Here is a 20330-nt window from a genome sequence, read left to right as displayed (position 1 = left end):
GTTAATCACAGTGCTAGCCTTGCTTTCAGCCACAGCTAGTCTTTGCGTTATCTAAATCCTATAGGGGACAAATGGGCCCTGTGGGACGAAAATCAGGGGCGGGACTCACTATAACGAAGATCACTTGCCCAGTGCAAACTTTTCCAACGGTTATTTGTGGCTTGGCTTAATTGGTGTGGCGGTGGCCTGCGCTTAGTGCATCAGTACCACCACACTTAACCCTGTGCATAACGTTTGCATATCCATCACCTCTAACCCTGAGTTGTGTCTCAGGGGTAATGAGTTGACATCGAGATCGAAGGCATTCACCCACTGACCTGCGGTAGAGGCGTAGATGGAATCATTCCATTGATATCACTATATCGTTTATCATAATGCCCTCAACTATGTCACAAAATCCGTCAACTAGGACTCTAATGTCCGGTGCGAATCCGGTCAACGTAAATTCAACCGGAGTAAAGCTACCGTACGAACGATCCAACACAACAACCCTAACGCCATGCCATGCCTTGTAGCTTTGTCCCATTATAAATATACCATCATGAGCTCTTCCGTGTATCATTCCACAGCTTATCCACAATCTGGAAAATCGCCGTCACATCCCTCATGATCGCAGCATCCACATCCCCTCCCAACCGCTGCTGCATCTTATCCGGATGCCAGCGGACTCTCTCGTCCTTCAACCTTACCGCAAACTCCTTCTCTCCCAGCTCTTCCAACCCTATCCCGTGCACAAAAAACGCCCTAACCGTTTCGGGATCCATCTCCTCAATCTTCCCACCCACCACCTCCCTATTAACAGGCCAAGGAATTTTCTCCGCATCAATCTTCCCACCTCCCGTAGTAGCGGCGGCAGCAGCAGCAAAGTCCTCCCAAGCCTTGAGATACTCCTCCCACCTGTCCTTCCACACCCTCCTCTTCCTCCTCTCCTCGCCCCTCTTCAAGCTCCGCTCCATCTCCTTGGCGATCCTCCGCTCCTCCTCTTCCCTCCTCCTCTCTTCCTCCTTCTGCTTCTGCCTCCGCTCCCGCTCCTCCAGCAAGCCCTGGTGCGTCTTTTCCCACATCCTCTGTCGGACATACGCAGCATACTCCTCGTCCGTCATCCGCTCGAGCTCGCCCTCGGGGTTGACACGCTCCCGCGCGGATGAGTACACGTGGATAGGCTGGCCGTAGACGCCTTCCCAGTAGGCGGCTCCTTCGTCGTCGGCCATGGCGTCGAAGAGGGACTCGCGGAAGGCGGCTTCGGGGTCTAGTGGGGGTTCGGCGAAGGGGTCGTCTAGATTGGGGTCGGGCTGTCCTTGTTGTGGAGTGGGTGAGCGATGGTGACGGTGCCGGCGGTGACGGTGACGATGGCGGTGTTTGCGACGGGGTTCGCCGTCTTTAGGTTCTTCATCCCGATCCCTGTCCCGGTCCCGGTCCCGGTCGCGGTCTCTGCTCCTATTCCTTTGCTCTCTTTCCCGGCCGTCACGGTCATCCTCCTCGGAACGATGCCGGCGACTACGGTGCCGATCTGATCTAGGTGAGCGCGATCTTGATCGTGATGGCGACCGCGACCGTGACCGTGACCGTCTCCTCCTCCTCCGTGATTCCCTATCCTTGTCCTTGAACCGGAACTTGGTCACCTTAGGCTTCTTCTCCCTCCTCCTCCCTTCAGAATCCCGATCCTGGTCCCCATCAGCCTCCCTATCCCTTTTGCGTTCACGATCACGCTCACCTTCCCCATCCTCATGCCCACCAACGATATCCTCCCCAACCCCAGTCATGGGATCATCGCGGTCATGGCTAATACCCCTATCCGACCTGCTGTCCTTTGGAGCCTCAGCCGCCAGTGAAGTTGACCGTGACCGGCCCCTGACCGTACCAGCAGCAGTACCCCCACCACCAACAGCCCTTGCACTGTTACCATCTAGGGCCTCAGCATCGCTTTTTGCAGGTGTAACAGGAACAGGAACAGGGTTGTAAGAAGCCAAGATTCTTCGCCGTTTGGGGGATCGTGGCGGTGAGTTGAATCCGTCAAAGGACATTTTCTGTTGTTGTTGTTGGTTCAAAAGGCGGTAGTCCTGTGGATTCCAGACCCCTTGGAATGGATGGGAATATCGTCCGCGGTCTGCTTGGCCTCCATGTGACGACCCAGAATCCCAGACGGGGGTCCTTGCTCGGGGCCTCTTCAGGCGCGCACTTGCGACGAATATGTCGGCTGTGAAGAGGTCGCGTCGATCCGTGACTGTTCTGGGAGTTGAATCTGATTTGGGGTGCGGTGACCTAGGTGAGGTGGTGAGTTTGACGCTGCAATTAGTGGTGATGTTGTGATCAGATTGCTGGGTGCTACAGAAGCGAGCTGCCTACAGACAGTGTCGAAAACAGTGCACATGCCTGAAGCTAGTAAATTACCAGTTTGGCACCATCTGGTATTCTGTTACAATACCATGGTATTGTAAACTTCAAGACTGTTTCTTACCTCTAGCGTCTTTGCTCGCACGTGGATTTTCATTGGGGGTTAGGGTCCAGCCTGCCACTTTAGCGCAGCCCCCACCCTCCATCCCATGTGCTCCCATGGAAGTCGCTTCCATGGCCATGGAACAGCAATAGCCTCCCCCCTCGCTCGCTTCATGTCATGAGATTCTTTCTCCGCACAACTCGGCTGCTTCCGCTGGCGAAGTTCTTAGCCAATTTCGCATTTCTCGCAATTCCCACTGGAGTCGCATCAGATGCTCGACAGTAACAATTGACCGCGCCAATACTGTACTGAAAAGAACCTCAAGGCTCCTTCATTTCGCGCTAGAGGGTAGTACACCGTTAACGTCTTGAAACTGTGTCGAGGTATCTCTACCTACTCCCAGTCTCCCTTACCGAACACATCCATCCCACACTCCGGACGGAAATTCTTCGAGGTCGAGAACAATCCGTCAAGACATTGGGTTGATGTCAATTGATGCCCAATCGTTGCCTCCTCCTCCCGAACTACCTCGCATCTCCATTTCGGTCTCGGATATCGGGTCCATCATCACCATCAAGGATGCTTGATGTCGGCGACGGACGGACTGTTCTCGATCGCACTTTTCTTCAAAAGTGAGACACATCGTATAATTGGTACTGATCAGCAGAAAAAAGCATCAAGTAGCAACAGCAATTGGCAAGTGAGCTTTTGCCAAAGGTTGGTTGCATTCTCGGTCAGAAAAGCAGAAGCAAATCCCGTCGTGCACATCATGCACACTGTACCTCTATTTATTGAGGACCGTTACATCGCTGAGGTTTGCACTAATTAAAATGTTGAATGATAGGTAACCACAAGACGTCAACTGTCAACTGTCAATAAACTGCAACTGCAAGTTTGATATATCTACTGCCACTATCCAGGTTCCCAGGGCAGGGTCTCATCAAAAGAACAAAAGAAAACCAAAACAAAAGTACCGCCGGCAAAACCCCGGATCTTCATGACCATCCTCATCTTTTCTTTTCGCGTTGGCTTCCCTCCGTTAGTAACCCCTTCGAGAACCCCATGCAGCTCGCCAAATGTGTCTGTGAGGCAAAGTGCTTTAAGTGAGGCTTTCGTGTCGTTGGTGTGTGTACAACTGGCGTCTAGAAATTTGCAAGAACGCGTGCTTAGCTTCCGCGGCCCCAATTCAGGAGAAAAAGGACGGACGGACGGAGACTAGGACCGGGGCGGACCAGGACGGGGGAGTTACTTGTTACTTGTGACGAGGTACACTGTACGTCAGTCGCGGCAAGTTGCCGAAACGAATGAGCTGCAGTGTGCATGAAGAAGTATGTAGGGGACGAGACGCATGCGAGTCTCACAAGCGCTTATCCCAACTACACCTCATTGCGTGTTGCGGGACGGACGGACGGACGTGTGGTAAACAAGCGCTTGGGGCGCGCGGAGCGCCCGCCATGCCATGCCATGCTATGGATAGATTGCCCGTGATGATGGCGGTGGTGCTGGTGGTGTGGAGATGAAGGCTAGGTAAGATTCAAAGAAGAAAGGTACGTACACTAGCCCTGAGAATCCGAGGTAATGATCTTCTTCCGGTCACTGCTCGGAAAAGCCTCGGATCTTTAGCACTTCGGGATACTGATGGTGGTGGTAGGAACATGGCGAACAGAAGAGTGAATGTCTGCGTATGTACTGATGATGAAAGCCGTGCAGACTTCACATCGACAAGTACCTACCTATGATCACAGGTACAATGGTTAAAAAAACACTTGGCAAAGAACACACCCATCTTTATCTCCACCACTCCCACCACCAACATCACCACCATTTCCACCGCCTCATTTTCCACCCTTTTCTTCTTCCCAGGTATGTAATATCGTTGGTTCACCGGCCCTTGTAAGTAGTTAACCTTCCATCCAACAGCCCCGAAGTTTTTCTTTTCTCTTCCCCTTCCCCTGGCTGCCTAAAAAACTAGCGGTAGATCATCATGCACGTAAGAACTCAGGAGTCACGTCACGGCCTCACGGCCGGCTGGATTACTGCAGTCAGTCATCATCATCACCATGATCTTTCTAGCCAGCCAGCCAGGTATTACTCGCTACCAGTCATTCCCATTCGGCCTTCTAGTTCTGTGAAGCTTTGCTTTTGTATACGCACAGTACCCGTATGTGCATCATCATCATTCTTATTCTCACCTTCCATCACCCAACAGTCAATGGCTATCCGACATGTGGTGTAGGGCGTGAGCCGTTGACTGGTTGATTTCGATGCTTTTTTTTTGGACGAGAGGTCATCTTCACTGCCTCGACGAAAGGCGTTGTTTTGTTTCTTTACTTAGAAACGATTTGGGAGCTTCTTCTCCGTTCTTGGGTGGTAATTACGAAGCATGAGGTCTTTAGTTGGGGAACTTCTGGCTGCTGCACTGGAGTTCAAGATGAATAATGGCCTTTGTTCGAGAAGTTAGGTACCTAGGTATCCACGAAGATCTGTGAATACTTAGTAGTGAACAGAAAAGATACAAGAAACCACCAACTTTCCACTCTTCAGAACACCCGCAAAGTGATCCCTCAAAGCGCATGTTTCCGGTCAATATCGAACATCCCCTTCTTGACTACTAAGAACTGACTCACTCACCTTTGCACTTCTCCCTTTTCTTCCCATTTTCTTCTCTTCAACTTCCCATGCTTCTTCGCAGCCATCAACGCCATTTACCCCCCAGACACTTCCAGTTCCGAAGCACTTTGCTTTTTCACAGTATTCCCAATGTCTCACTCATTTCTCTATTTGTCTCTTTTTGTCTCCTTCACGCCCAACACAACCCTAATCGAGCCATATTGATGTTACCACTCGACCGAATCCGGCACCCATCGAGGGTCTAGAAGAAGAGAAACCCAAGATTGAGTTCTCGTGTTGGCGTTCGTTATGGTAGGTAGCATTGACGACTGGTCACTTTGCACTGCTCGTCGTTCCGTACCGGATCATCTAACTCCACTACTCAAGAAGAACCTCGAACGAGCTCGAGACTTCATAAACGAACCCGTACAGTATGCCATTTTCGTACCTACCTAATCATAATCAGACATTAACGGGAAAATCCACAACTTGGCAAAAACGTGGTCTTCATTTCGGTAGTCATCTAGACCCCGTCCCCGTCCCCGTCCGTCTCCCCCCGTCGCTTGGAGACTCCGCTTCCAAATCTTAAAGTAGTCATGATGTCACTCCATGAGGGGGTGTCATGCCCATGCTGTGGTTCCTTTCTCGATTATCAATTTACCAGTGTATTGCAGGGGTGCCACATGTTGTGTAAATGGAGTGTGATGAGATGGAGCACTGTTACGGGACCGGGTCGCTAAATGATTGATTGCGACCTGAGTTTCATCGAGAATGTGCATCTCTAATATGGTGTATCAGGTATTGGGCTTCCGTGACCCGAAATATCCGCTGGAAAACGTGTGAATATCACATTTGATTTCCAACCCAACCGAAGGTCGGAAAGACACTGTTGTGATGGGGCTGAATGTGATGGCGAGTGTGAGATATGATCACTCTTCGAACTTCGGGCGAATCTTCCATTCAAATCCGCAGATTTCACAACTCCATGTCTCAGAAAAGTGCCTTGAGTCAAAGACATACATACAGTAGCCCGTTCTTCTGCCCAACTATTAAGCTCCAATTATCCTATTCCTAAACCGCACACTCCATCCTCGGCGTAGCTTTTCATAACGAACTCCGCCTTGGCCAATTAAAGGGTCGTCTATCTCCTAGACTTTTACGAGCCCCTGACATCCCCCCGACGGGTTGTACCCGTGATTTGCCAGTCCCATTATATGTGAAACAGAAATTATGATCCCGGTGGTCCCCCGTAAATGAAAAGAAGTCCAGATGCAATATAACGAACGGCCAAAAATGCAAAGCGCCACCCCCGGACATGATAAAAGCCAAATTCCTGTAAAACACCAACCCAATGATGATGACCCTGGTTGCACACCAAAATGAGAAAAACACGGGACATGTTCCCGTGACCACCTCCTCTCGGCCCCGTTATAGGCAGGGATATTAACAGACTAATGGGGCAGCGGAGTTGCGATATTTGAAAGCTGATTAGTAGGTTGATAAGCCGTGGTTGTAGAAGGATTAGGTGCGGAAGCGAAGAATAGGTAGCGGTAAGGACCAGCCGTATGACGCTCGAACGCAAGCTTGGTTCAGGAGGAAGCAGTAAAAGGAGTAACGATGAATGTGAAACATGGAGCGAAGTGAATCAACATGACAAATGGAATTTTGATACAAAACGAACGTAGTAAGACACAAAGTCTAGGAAAAGAAACACGCTCTCATCAATGAAACAGCCATTGCCGGTTGCCCGGTCTCGCTTTCAGATAACTCTAGATCAGGGGAAAAGACAAAAGAAAGATGCGAAAATAAAGAGCGTAATGTTGTGTAGTTGGGCTTGAGCGAGATCACTCGTTAAGCGGCGGGTCGGTTGGAATGCGGCTCATGCCTCCATTGCTCAACTGGCCTTCGTAGGCTCTCAGGATGACCATGGGACCCCTGCAACGGATGTCTATGGGCACCTTCGAGGGGGCCTCTTTGGTTGATAGCCCATCCTATCTCTGGCCTAGGAGCGGGCGCAGGAGGATAGGGCTGATAGGCACCACCTGATGGGCTTTGCGAAGTTAAGGGGACAGCATGCGGTCCATTGGATGCCGGGGGCGGGGTTGTGGTCGATTGAGGCTGATCAAGTCCCCGAAGAGGGGGTAATCTTGGAGGAGGGAGATGAGGTGAGTGAGCCAAGCCGAAGGCTGATTGAGGCATGGCCATGGGAGCGGGCGTGTTGTGTGCGTAAGCTCCAGTAGTGGGCGACGGGTCTGTGTCAGTCCTCCTCCGTCTTCTGGGCCTCTCGAGTGTCAAGGACTCGTCGTATGGAGACGAATGGGTGTTGTCGGGATGCGACCGGGTGCGTGAATGAGTATAAGGGTTTGAAAGCTGGTGTGACTGCGGGGGTTGGGCTTGCGGCTGCGGTGGAGGTAGCGGTCCCGTACGGGGGCTGTTCTCGACCGAAAACGAGGGTACGCTTGGGGGCGACGATACAGGAGTCGGTTGTGCTGGGTCCGCCAGCTTGCTGAATTCAGGAATGCCAGCCACAATCTTCCTCAAACGTTCTGCCTCGCTGCGAAAGTAATCGCGCTCAGTGGTCAAATCCTGCATTTTCTTGGCCCACTCCCGGCTCTCAACCTCCAGTCTCTGCAAATCCCTCTCCCTGTTCCGCTCGATCTCCCTCTTTCGCTGTCTGAACCGCGCCGAGGCTCCCGCGTTTCGCTGTCGCTTCGCATCCGCCTGTCTCGAGCCTTGATGGATATCTACCGGAACCAAAATCTCTTCGCCAACAGATGGTGTAATGGTAATCATGTGCTGTCGGCCATCAACTGCAAGCCTGCTTCGGTCCTGAAGCAGATAAGCGGCGGTCAACCCGCCTGATACGGGTCCAGTAGTCGTGGTTGGAGGACTGGGGAAGGACGGGTGAGAAACAGGTCTTCCTGCGGGCTCCCGAGTAAGATGGCCAGATTGTAGCGGCCCTGCTGTTACAGGTGGCGGAAGTCTTTGACCCAGAAGCGGCTGTGATGACGGAGCAACCATTCCAGTATTCGGTTGCGCAGGCGGGGGAGGTAAAGAAGCTCCCTGTCCGTGGAGCGGGCCGGAAAAGGGGCGAGGACCTGGGAAAGTTGGGGGACCACTGAGTGGTGAAGTGTTGTGAGACGGCGTTGGGGTCCTTTGAACATGGGATGGCATGCTTGGGAGCTGTTGGCCTTCCATGGGCCTTGTTGTCCCGCGGCTCATGCTTGATGGTCTTGGGGACCTCGGGGTTAACATCCTCCTCGACATGGCTATTGGAAAGGGATGGTTGGTAATAGGAGATTCGTGTTCGGAAGACGGAGGAGGCACCATGGAGGATGCGGCGGGAACTGGAGTAGTAGTTCGCGACCCGGGCATGCTTTGCGTCTGATAACCATAAAAACGAGATGGGGAACCATCAACTGGGTACTGGCCCATTCTCATGGTTGCCTGTGGGCTACCCCTTTGGGCAGAAGGCATTGGGAGAGATGGGGCGGGTGTAGGAAGACGCTCTTGGGGTTCGGAAGGGTTCAGAATGTTGTGCACGCCGGAAGTTTTCGATCCTGTTTGAGTGTGGTTTCCGTCGATGTTGGTCATTGAGGTGTTGCTTAGGTTACGATGATGCCGATGGCTCGGTCCATCTTGACCAAAGGCTCGGTAGGACGGCGACGGGGAGTGAACGTCACGCGACGATGAGAGCGCGGGAGGGTAAGGTGCAGGACCCCTCTGTGACATTGCCTGTTCCCCTTCGCTTCTGTGGTCTTCTGCACCATGATACTGGCGACTGTCGTCGCCGTTGGAACCCTGTGAAGCGAGTATAAACCCGGAGCTGACACTTGGTAAGCCGTTGTGTCCAAAAGTCGTGCTCGAAGACCCAAAGCTGTAGGCAATGGAAGAGATGTGGTCTGAAGAGTCCGCGCCGAGCCACCTCCGGGGAGGCTCTTGGGGACGGGAAAGAGCTTGGATCGCCAGCGTGACGGATTTAACGGTGGTACTGTATAGAATGGTTTATTAAATCACCTTTGTTGAAGAAGAGAGTGTTGCTAGCGGCTGGTGCGACGGATGAGTGAGTCTTTATGCTGCAAAAGAGTGTGGCACCCGAGTCGGAAGTACTGCCAGCTCCACGTTCAAATAGCGAGGACGGTGTCGGTTCCGGACTGCAGTAGCGGCAAACGCACACACAGGATGAGCTGCAAGATGTCGGGTACGTGTTCGAGGCCCGTACAACCAACGTGTCAGCCAGGTTGTCAAGCTTTAGAGACAAAGCTGGCGTAAAGACAAGAGCTAAAGAGACTAGCAGCGGGTGGAGGCGAGCGGGGACTACTTCGACAGGAGGGTCGTCTGGCGGATAGCTCGAGGGCCCCTAGCGGAGTAGAGAAAAAATGACAGGCGTAGACAAGCAGTCCCGGTGGGTAATCGATGCAAGAGTAGTTGCGGTGACAAGGTGGGATGGGATGCAGGTTTCTGGACCACTCATCGTCGTCAGGAGGAGACTCGCCCACTGAATGGTCCTGGGGACCACGTAGCGCTAGAGGTTCGCCGCTTGAGTGGGCGTGTGTCAAGACGAAGCCTCCTTCCAGATCCTTATGTTTCGTTAGCTTCTTGGGATAGTCCGTCTGCCTCTGGTGGAATTCTCGTTGGCTTCACGGGTAGTCAGGATGTCGTGACGGTGGTGAAGCAAGAATCGGTATCGGGTTGAGGCAAAATCGCGCTTCAAGGTCCCCGCCAGCAGGATCCAGACTATATAATCTGATTGGACCACTGTTGCTTTACCTGAAGAGCAGAGGCCGTGGATAGGGGAGCATAAGTCGTCCCACGAGACAAGCCACAGCCCTTGAGTTGACGTGTGAGCTCCAAGGGTATCTCAGTTCCGCCGGCCACAGTGACCAGCATATTTCGGAGCCTGTAAATTGTTCACCCATGCTTCTGTTGCTCGACCCGTTCTATTCAAGTTGCTTTTTATCTGCTGGGTGGTCGTGCTGGTACCGGTACGTAGTGTGTACCGGGGGGTGGACAAGTCAACACGGGGGATAATGGCGGAATAGGTACACAGTAGTAGTCAGCAGGCAGTGAGTGGATAGGTAGCTGCCGGGGTGCGGCAACGTAGAGGAAAAGCAGGGGTTGTAAGAGCCATGTCATGTTGAAGTGATGGTCGCTTGGTAAGTACTAAAGTCTTTGACAGGGCTGTCAACGATCCTCCTGGGGAAACTGACAGACTCAATGTTACCTAGCACTTCCGGTTGGCGTGTTGCCATTTTCGCTCAAATTATCTTGCGCGGATTTCCCTTTTTGCTGGCCGTTTTTTTCGTGAAGAGTCCACCCTGTGGGCAACATGGGTTATCGGCCTGGAGGTGGATGGATCAATGAGGGCTAACCGGACACTGTTCGTGATTCCACCACGATAATAGCGTACATGTAGTGAGGTCCATGAGGCCCAAAAGGCTCACAGACATCCACACAGCACAACCATACTGTGTAGACCCTCTTGGCGTGACCCGAGCATACGGCCCAAGCAACTGGGTTGGTGGTGGATCGCTCGCATCAGCGGCAAATCTAAAATGGCAACTCGCGTTCATTGCTGACAATGGGTCGATTCAGACTTTCCGTAGAGCAGTTGAGGTGAGCATTGGCATGGCTTTTGGAGAAATTTCCGGATTGGCTATAAACGCGCACCGTGCCGTTTTCAGGATGACCGAGAGGCTGAGACTCCCGGTATCACTCATCTTAGGTGTGGTAGACGTTATATGTGAGACGAGAAGAGAACCGGCAACGTCGTATTGGTATTGCCGCGTATCAAAAATACAACAGCCGGAGGGTCCTTGGAGTTGCGGCATCTCGCGTGAGCGAAGGTTTTCCGTGTGAACAGTCAAGCAATTTCCGTGCACGCAGTCAAGGAAACCAGTCCAGGGCGCATACTGTGTAGGTATGTCGCCATCCCGAAGGTTATCACGGGTGGAGAGGGCGGTAGCGATGATGCGCGTGATAAACCATAGCGATCCACACAGATATTTACAACTGGTGAGAACCCAGCAAGCTTCCCGGGGGGAAGCAGGTGCTCGTTCCCTACACCCTGCTTCATGTGCGTGAACGAGGCGGACGATGCGATATGACGATCCTATTCCAGACAGAGAATTGTGCTTATGGTCTCACTTGGCCTCGTTGGCCTCTTGGATATCCCATCCCGACTCTGGCTCGCCACGAGATGTTCCCGAGATCCAAAGCTTATCAAAAGACCTGCCGTTTGTGGGCATGGATTCTCAAAGCCGGGCGGGCAAAGTGAAAAGCCCACGGAGAAAAAGAGATTCGCATGGCCCACTGCCTACACGTTGTACGGCGTAGTCAGGTTTTGCGCGCAGAATGTTGTCGTTGAGTGGCTCCGGTGGACTTGAAAAAGTCGCGGCGGCTGCATGGGCCAATCTGGGGTCGGCCGGCAGCTTGTTTTGTATGGAATCCGCACCAAGGAGAGATGATCAAGGGATTACACGACAGGGCGGAGCTGATGGTGTTGAGCATGCCGGCTGACGGGAGGTGATAAAAAGACGACAGAGCCTCGGAGGCATCTTCTCCAGGAGAATGATGTGAGGTGATGTTGCATGGCGACAGACGGGTGCGTGCTGCGTATCCTGATGCCAGTCATGCCCAGCTGCAGCGGCTGATGCCATCCCCAACAAATTACGGGCCTGTACGTTTATTAACTTGATCCCGGCAAGCCACCGAACCCAAAATAAACGCGGGAATGTCGTTCGCCAGAGTGGTCAAATAAGGCACGAGATCGTGGGCGCACCGCCTGAGGTTTTGGAGTTGTAGGGTCGGGTAGGCGTGTCACTCTGCCTGTCCGGTATGTATGTACGGGGCCGGGGACCAGGTAGCGTAGCAGCGTAGCAGCGTAGCTTCAGAGGCTGTCATGGTGATGTGGCTACCAGATCGGGTTCTGTGGAGTGCCTTGAGTGGTCAGTTTGGCTCGATTGTTGCAACACTCCATTTTCCATATGATGGTCCTTACAGAGCGGCCGTTCTTGGCATCTGGGCTGTCTGACACCTCAGTATAGTGACGCTGCACTGGGAGGGGGGAAAAGTCGAGATGTCGAGATGGGTGGTGATAAGTGGAAATGGACAGGTGCAAATTGTGGAAAGTGTGCAAGCCCACAAAGTCCAAAATTGCAGTGTGGAAGGGCTGGGGCTGCCTTGCCCTGAACTTGCCCTGCCATCCACGCATGCTCGCCGTAGATGAGGCCGAGATGTAGAAGGAGCGTCTTCCGTCGTGCCTGCCAATGCCAGTACCAGAACCTCCAAGAACTGAAGGTAGCAATGGGAGTGGTGTTGTCGACCGCAGTTAGTTGCAGCTTGCAACTGAAGTGTGAAGGGCTGATGTAACTTACGGTTGTATTGCGTAAGAAATCCCACTGTGCTGGACTGTATTTTCATTTCTGCTGCAAATTGCACAGTGCCCCCGTGTCTCTGGGGATGGTGTTTGGTGTTTTCGGTTTCCACTTTCCGTCACATTCAATTCCTTCTGTCCCTGCACAGTGGACCTTGGCTGGGCGTTTGGAACTTTCCATAGAACACCTCGAGAACACCTCCGCGGCACCACTTCTCACCTTGCATCTCTCCTCTCCAAATCATATGATGTTTCCGAATCTGGTGCTTCCAATGTTTAGCTACGGCTTCAGTCTCGTAACTAAACAAACAACTCACCACTGAACTTGCGTCGATTGACGCCTGAACTTGCCTTGACCCGCCTCCCACATGCAACAACTGCCAGGTGATGCAGATATTGGGTTGTCTTGCAGATATCAAACTCTTCTGGTTGGGCTGCTACCGTACCGTGGCTGACCATATCCAGAGGCAGGTACATAACGGCATCTGTATCTTGATCGGCCATGGTTGGTTGGGAAATACGTTGACTGCAACCCTCCGTAAGGATCAATGGCGCATTGGTAGCAAATTGGACACATCCCGTGCTCAAATTGACTTTGGCCTTGCTCCTTGCACATTCACAGTGAGGCTTCTGCTGGTTTCCTAGGTTCTGCGGCCCAACATGCGACCTCGTTCACGCGATGCTTCGGATGGTGTGGTGCCCTGGCTCAGCCGGGCGAGCCTGGGTAGGAGGTGCACCGTGTCAAAATTCCCTTTTATATCGCGTTGTTGGCGCCAGGGACGGGGGAAGGGAAGGACAGCGTTGATGAAGCTGCTCAGTCTACTCGGTGCTCGGTGACTTTCGAAACGCACAGACTGGTTCGTTGCTCTTCATGCCTATGCCCGTTCCAACGTCGGATAGTTGCTGCGAGCTGGGTCGCGCATTTGCTCAGTGTGACCGGATGAGGTGATTCCTCCAGAATCCCATCCAGGTCGGCGTATCGATATTTGGTCCAACATGGCACATTCCCGCTTGATTACTGGTCCGAAGACGAGATTGTCAATTTTGGATCCGTTCTCCCGAGATCACTCCATGCTGAGTAGGCAGCAGGCCCAGCCCATCACAATTGTGACGCCGGCGGCTCTGACGTCTTGCGAATCCGAAATTACATGTGGTATTGTGTCGAGTCTCTGAGACGAACGGGACGTTGAAGGACATCGGTCTCAACAACGTGGAATGCCCAATGTCGAGAGTGCCAGAGTGGAAACAAATGGCAGCGGTATCGATACAAGACCACTCCCAACGACTTCGTTGCCATCTTCTCCTTGAGGTTGTCAAGAGCTGAAGGTGAAGCGGGAACGCGCTGCAGCTATGGCATACAGATCCCCGCATTCTAGCCGCCTGCGTGTGTCGGGGCTTTAATTAGTGCACGGGCCCTGACAGGTCTGACACGGTACTAACTGCACGGCCAACCTACATAGCATTGTGGCGATATAGTAGTGACGACAATTCAACCACTCGACATCATGTTCCGAAAAGCAACCAACCCAACGTTCAGGCATTCACATCTATTGCCCAATGCCAAAGTTGTAGGTGCCGTCATTTGCGAATATCAAAAAGCATTCAACTTACCGACGTCCCTAGTAGCTTTACAATTTACGATTCATGACATCAACGATGGATGGAAACGACGGATAACGATGGGTCTACCGTTGCTCAATACCCCATGTCTTCCCCAGAAGCAAAAGAGCCTAGGGCTGGCGCGTTTTCCGATTCGACAATGGTCTTTTGACCGCCTTTCCAGCTCGATCTACTGCCATTGACGCTATTTCCACCCGGATGCACCTAGCCGGCAGGGGCTCCCGTGGGGCTTTCGGAGGGAGAAAGGCAGGAGGATTGCTATATCCTCCAATGACGCTTTACATTTGCCCCTTCAAAGTTCAAACTGCGGCCAGATGTCAGCAAGTCGGCGACGGCAGCCGGAAAGCCAGTGCCTAAAGGAAGTACTGACCACTAATACTTTGTTCTCGAGACCACCCAAATCGCGTACAGAACCTTTGTGATGGGACAATGTTTGCTTGTTGGATGCCAACACCTCAGTTGCAACTCATCTCCTCCTTTCCCTCATACGAGCGAGCGCAGAAGTTAAACTGGATGGCTTTGCGCTAGGGGATCAAGGACAAGGGAAGGCATCAAAGACGGGGACCATCGGGCCTTACCCGCATCTGTCTTGTTCGTCTGGCCTATCGAGAGCCCTAGAAGCTGACCGGGGCATATAGTGCATGCAGCAGCGGTCGATCATGTGTTCCTATCTTGGGGCCCAAGGCTCCTAAACGGTCGATGGGCCTGTCCGTCCTGCGTCTAGCAATGACGGGAGTTTCAACTGTATCAAATGCATGGGCGAAAAGAGGCTCCTTGCCGTGATCTTCTTACGTGCAGACAACAGGGCAGGCCTAAAACATATGACTCAACACCACCATGGATGAACGGATATGCCTCCTTCCACCTTCTAGTATCAAGAATGGTGTCTGGACGCCGAACTAACTCTTCGCTGTAAGTCATTTACCATGAACGGCTCAAAAGACCGTTTTGGTCACCCTAAATGTGCAGGGCGAGTTACATCAAGGCATGTTCTTGTACTGATTTGAGGATCTTGCCCTAGATGTTGCATTACGTACTTTACCGTAACATTTGTCATAAACTGACCGGTGTCTGTATTGGCTGTAACGCTGGAACAGCAGGACCACTGGAGCTGGACAGGCGAAAACACTTTCCGATTCGAAGATAGTTGCAGCCAAAACATCAGTTCATGTCTCCAAACCCAGAAACCCAACGACCTCCTTCCCACAGAGTACCAACATTAAGCTTGGTCGGCTTCCTCGATTTGGATGAGGCTTTCACGTCCTGAATGTCGGGGATTGGCGTTGCAATTGAGGCTCCAGGGTCATTCACGATCATGATGTTTCATGGTCGACATCCGATTGCTCAACGGCGGCCCTGACATGCAGCGCTGGCTCTTTTGGGAAGCCCCTAGAGGTATGCTTTTGGATGTGTCGTATCGCAAGACTCGATAGTTACACATCACGGCCAATCGGTGAGCTATCTCTTTCTGTTCCTCACTTCAGAGTTTCTTTACCACCTGTGCAAAACATTCAGCTTCCCGGTCTCCGAGCGTGGACTGATTGGATCGATGGGCCTCAAGCGCTGCAAGCGCTACATATCTCATCCAGACTGCCAACAAACAGCAAGTGGATGTTTCCTCTCCTGCTGCCATGTCCAACGGGTAGCTGCCGCACGCCAAGACACCTCCTTTGCAAGTGCAAGTGGCAGCAATGTCTTAAACTGGTGCCATCGAGGTACCTCGCATTGGATCACTGCACTAGCGTCGTACAAGTAAGCTACGGCGCACGGACTAGCCTACGGGTACCTTTCCACGACCAACGGGCAGGACCAACCAATCTTCAACCTTTTTCACCTCACATCGATCACGCTGCAGTTGCACCCACCGACAACACCACTGCACTCCAGCACCACTCCAGCACCACTCCAGCACTCCTTCAGCAGTGCAACTCGCGGCATCGTGACCGCCGATCTAACCGACGTGACAGCGCATTGCGCGCGTGGTTCCGTTACAACCTTCCTGCCTTTGGACCGACAGCCGCAGCGCGCAATTTGGCGGCCGGCTCGCTCGCGTGTATACGGATGCCAGGCCCGATTTCCGGAAGCCGGGACGCCTGATAGGGGATCCGGTGCGGAGGCGCCCGTCGGATGGCAGTCTATGACACGGCCAGTGCTGCTCCGCACTGCGGCGACCCACTCGATGGACGCCGATAACGTCAACACTATTGGCGACACCTTGGCCTCTACTACTGTGTATAAGAGACAAAAAGATGGAAACTCCTCGACGTCCTCCGGCTGAAGCTGGAACTGGATAGAGAACCATCGCCTCGACTGCAAGCACGACGACGTGCATGAACAAGAGTTTGATCAGCCTGCATCCGCAGACTCTGTAACGCAAGTACGCATGTAGGTTGAGTTGTATTGTACAAAACCCACACACACCGCTCCTTTGCGGCCGCCGACTCTCTCCATCGAGCCATGTCGGCCATCCTGACATCCTGAGCCATCGTCACATCCCCGGCTCTCAAAACCACCCGGCGATACTTCCGGTAGACACGCGCGCTGACAAGTGAGTGACAGTCACCAAGCCCACGCCCACTTAGTACGGTGTAGCTGCCGTGCCATAGCCTCCGGCTGCAACTTGCTCGTGTCCGGCAACCAGTCATCGTCAACGCCAGTCACCTCGACAGCTCCAGCGAGTCGACTCTAGTCAAGCACCTGCTTCACTAGTTCGTCACCGCATCCGCTCAACTGGGTCTCAACTGGGTCTCAACTGGGTCTCAATACGGAACTTCCGCCTCCTCTGGAGTTGTCTCTTCTGTCCACCCAACAGGCATCACCATCCTTTCCTAGGAGTTGCCTGCATCATCCACCGCACTACCGTCTCAGATTCCCAACCACCGCCAAGACTTCTCTCTCGACTTAGTCAAACGACGAGACCATGGCCGACCAGAACCAAGTGCAGCAGTGGCACGTCACCGAGCCGTATCTGGATCTGCACTGCCAGCTCGGAGAGGGTCCCTACTTCGAAAAGGGCACCCAGACGCTGCGCTTTGTCGACATCAAGCAAAAGCGACTCCACACCGTCTCGGTCACGGAAGGGCCAGGTTCGCTCAAGACCCTCCAGCTAGATTCCCCGATTGGTGTCACGGCCAACATCCAGGGTCAGGATCCGCAGGAAAAGATTCTAGTGGCGCTCAAGTATGGCATTGCCCTCCTCGACCGAAAGACGGGTCAGTATGACTACTTGACCCGCATTGGTGGCGAGCCCGACAGAATGAGGTCCAACGACGGTGCCGTTGATCCGCATGGTCGTTTCTGGCTCGGTACCATGAATGATTTTCACGTTGGTGAGCCGCAAACCGAAGGTGAGTGAGAGAAAAAAAAAAGTCAAAAGTCCCTCTTCTGCTCGGTCAGCCAGTATCTCCTTCCCACGTGGCAGCCCGGAGGCCCAATTCGGCAATCGACCCTGGGTCTGTCAGGGGGTGTTATGTGGAACATCCCGGACGCTCGATGTGACGCGCTTGTGCTGTCAATGGAGCTTACTGTGGAGGGTGCGGGTCTCTTGGACCTCTTATGCACAACACAACAGCAGAGCAACAGCAACAGCAACAGCAGTACAGCGGAATTGGGCCGTCATGGCATGATTTTTTTTTTAATCTTCTCCAAAGTATGTGGATTCTGACATGGCAATTTGTTCGTATCCAGGATTCCTCTACCGATTCGATCTCGGAAAGTCCAAGGAGGAGATCGAGTCAGGTTTGATCATCCCCAACAGCCTTGGCTGGTCTCCGGATGGCAAGACCATGTACTTCACCCACACGCCTGAGAACACCATCTTTGCGTGGGACTACAACCCCGAAGACGGCAGCCTCTCCAACAAGCGCGTCCATTACAAGCACGAGGAGAAGGGTCACTTGGACGGGTTCAGGGTCGATAAGGATGGCAACATCTGGCACGCCCTGTACGACGGCGGCTCCGTCATCAAGATCTCACCGGCCGGGAAGATCTTGGGCCGAATCATCCTGCCGACCAACAACATCACTTGCGTCGAGTTTGTGGATACTGAGCTGTTCATCACCAGCGCCGCGGACGAGGACAGCGAGGAGGGGACCCCGAGTAGGAAGTACGGCGGTGGCCTGTTTAGGGTCGATGTCGGCACTACCGGATTGGACCACACCGAGTTCAAACTGGAGTAAAGATGTTGTTCCTAGGCAAATGATATCTGCATGATTTGCATACACAGTGTATCTGGTCTTTTCGTCTGCATGTCTCAGTCCAAGGTTCAGGAGAGGACGAACCGAGGACAGTGTGTGTGGCATACAGATATCCAGCTGTTTACGTACCTGCCTGGTCCTAGGTAGACAGCACTAAATTAGTGAAAGCCGATGGACGGCGATATCCAGAGCTTTGCATAGATCTCTCAGATCTCTCTCTCTCGGATGTTTCAAGTGTCTCACTTTTGGTCGTCGCTTAGGTTCGTTTTGTGGCTCACCGTGGGAGGTTCGAGACTGCGTACTATGGCATAATAGTAAGCACCTAAAAAGTCATTAAAAACTAAAGGGCCCAAGGCTAAGAGACAAAAGGGACCTCTGTCGGGTTGCAGTAAACTACCACACCAGCCTCCCCCTATCCTGAAACACAACTGAACCAAGCTACGGAGGACATGTGGGAGAAGCGCAGTAGGCGCAGTAGGTACACTAGGAGGAGAAGATAAACTCAACCACTAGGAATTTATCTCTTCTGCTACGACTAGTCTCTAGCGGGACACTTGTCTCCAATGGGCAATGGGACATCCCAGCGTCGGGTCAAACGCCGAACCTCCGTTTTGTTGTACGGCGGGACGGCTCGTTCGAGTTGTATGTACGGTACGGTGTCGGAGACCCGGTGGGTGGGAGTTCGCTTGCTGCAAGCCTCCTGGTTCTGGGTCAGGTGTCCTCATGAGGAACAAGGAATCTGTGAACCCTGATGGACAGGCTGGACTGATGGACTGATGGTGGATGGCTGAGTACACCGGAGATATGCTCACCTGTGGTACAGTACGTATGATTCCCGTCCTTCTTCAACGGGATATCATCAGCTGATAACTACCTACCTGTCTTGGAAGGGGGAGTTGGTTGGTCGTTCGGTAAGAAGGAATCCTCATTGTGGCCGGGAACTCTACCCAGGAAGGAGTCAGGCTGCTGTGAGCCAGGTAACAGGCTCAAGTTACAATAGGACAATCGTCACTTGTGCAGTCAGTCTCAACAGTCTATCATGCTCGCCCATCAGCCAACAATGGCTCAGAGTAAGAGGAGGCGGATATCTGCCAGGTTAGGTATGTATCATCTAATGGATGCCGCAGATGCGAATACGTTAGGGCTACGTTCGGGCTATGCTCTTCGTGTCCAGAGGAACCAGCCAACCGGAATGGTGGTGTCGTCTCCCCCATAACGCTCCGCCTCGTCTGTTCCCCGCCCGTTCATCCGTCCGCCCGCTCCGCTTGTCGGCGGGCATTTTGCATGCATGTCATGTTTCGTTTGGTTGTCGTTTCGTTTCGTTTGCGATAAAGTTTCGGTTATTTTCTCGCTTAACCTCCACCTATAATTCACAGTGTTATAGGCGGAATGGATGAGGGATCAAGGGTTTCTCGTTGTTCTCTACACCGATTTGTTGTTTAGTGTTCGTTGGCTGGCTTGGCTGGCCAAAAGATCAAGCATGGATGGATGAATGGGCCTTCGAAGGGATGAAGGGATGAAGGACTGGACCCGAATGCAACCCGGATTCGAGATGGAGGTGTAAGCGAGCGGTGAAGAGACTCAGCCTTGTCTCTCGTCTTTCCCAGATAAGAGTTTATGTTGGATGGATGGATGGTGGTAAAGGGGTGAGGACGGTGGTTGTGGTCACTGAGTGATCACATGAAGGGGATACGCGCTTTGGACACAGTGAAAGATGAAGATCGATAGCAGCTATTGCCAGGGATAGAAGTCATCTCAGGGGACATACATAGAAACTGATACGGAAGGGATGCATAACTGGATGACGTACGCAGACGAGACGAAAGGGTTGGGTACCCGGAGGAGCTCCTGTAGGGTTATGGGGGATTACTCACAGTGGCGATGACTAGGCCTGTTGACTGCTGTTCGAAGATGCAAAAAGAAACAAAGCATCAAGAACAAAAGTAGAAAAAGAAATAACAAGCCGCCGGTCCAGTGCGGTACACCTCGACCACCTTAGTACCCATATGTTCATGTTGTTGGCGTTGTCCTGTTGTTCAATCCCTTTTTATAATTATGGGACGCCCTTTTTGTCATAATGAGCTTTGTATAT

General features: G+C 52.7%; 5 protein-coding genes across 5 annotated transcripts; 2 read left to right on the top strand and 3 right to left on the bottom strand.

The window, feature by feature from the left end:
- Positions 1-329: 329 nt before the first annotated feature.
- B0H65DRAFT_473287 (uncharacterized protein) lies at positions 330-2297 on the bottom strand. Its single transcript, XM_062827193.1, has one exon. The coding sequence runs from the start codon at positions 2022-2024 to the stop codon at positions 540-542; it is 1485 nt and encodes a 494-aa protein (XP_062679665.1). The 5' UTR covers positions 2025-2297; the 3' UTR covers positions 330-539.
- A 4601-nt stretch (positions 2298-6898) lies between these two features.
- On the bottom strand, positions 6899-8641 carry B0H65DRAFT_430394 (uncharacterized protein; the record flags this gene model as incomplete). Its single annotated transcript, XM_062824879.1, has 1 exon — positions 6899-8641. One exon carries the CDS (start codon positions 8639-8641, stop codon positions 6899-6901), a length of 1743 nt encoding a protein of 580 aa, XP_062679664.1.
- Positions 8642-8943: 302 nt separating this feature from the next.
- Positions 8944-9937, bottom strand: B0H65DRAFT_578572 (uncharacterized protein; the record flags this gene model as incomplete). The annotated part of the gene is made up of 2 exons (XM_062830734.1): positions 8944-9666; positions 9818-9937. 2 exons carry the CDS (start codon positions 9935-9937, stop codon positions 9292-9294), a joined length of 495 nt encoding a protein of 164 aa, XP_062679663.1. The 3' UTR covers positions 8944-9291.
- A 5389-nt stretch (positions 9938-15326) lies between these two features.
- On the top strand, positions 15327-16203 carry B0H65DRAFT_268551 (uncharacterized protein). Its single transcript, XM_062822720.1, has one exon. The coding sequence runs from the start codon at positions 15450-15452 to the stop codon at positions 16137-16139; it is 690 nt and encodes a 229-aa protein (XP_062679662.1). The 5' UTR covers positions 15327-15449; the 3' UTR covers positions 16140-16203.
- A 439-nt stretch (positions 16204-16642) lies between these two features.
- B0H65DRAFT_268460 (uncharacterized protein) lies at positions 16643-18514 on the top strand. The gene is made up of 2 exons (XM_062822719.1): positions 16643-17389; positions 17730-18514. The coding sequence occupies exons 1-2, from the start codon at positions 16963-16965 to the stop codon at positions 18218-18220; spliced, it is 918 nt and encodes a 305-aa protein (XP_062679661.1). The 5' UTR covers positions 16643-16962; the 3' UTR covers positions 18221-18514.
- Positions 18515-20330: the final 1816 nt, after the last annotated feature.

Source organism: Neurospora tetraspora (assembly GCF_033439725.1).
Source record: "Neurospora tetraspora strain CBS 560.94 chromosome Unknown B0H65scaffold_6, whole genome shotgun sequence".
Classification (NCBI taxonomy): Eukaryota; Fungi; Ascomycota; class Sordariomycetes; order Sordariales; family Sordariaceae; genus Neurospora; species Neurospora tetraspora.
This window is presented reverse-complemented; position numbering and strand designations above follow the sequence as displayed.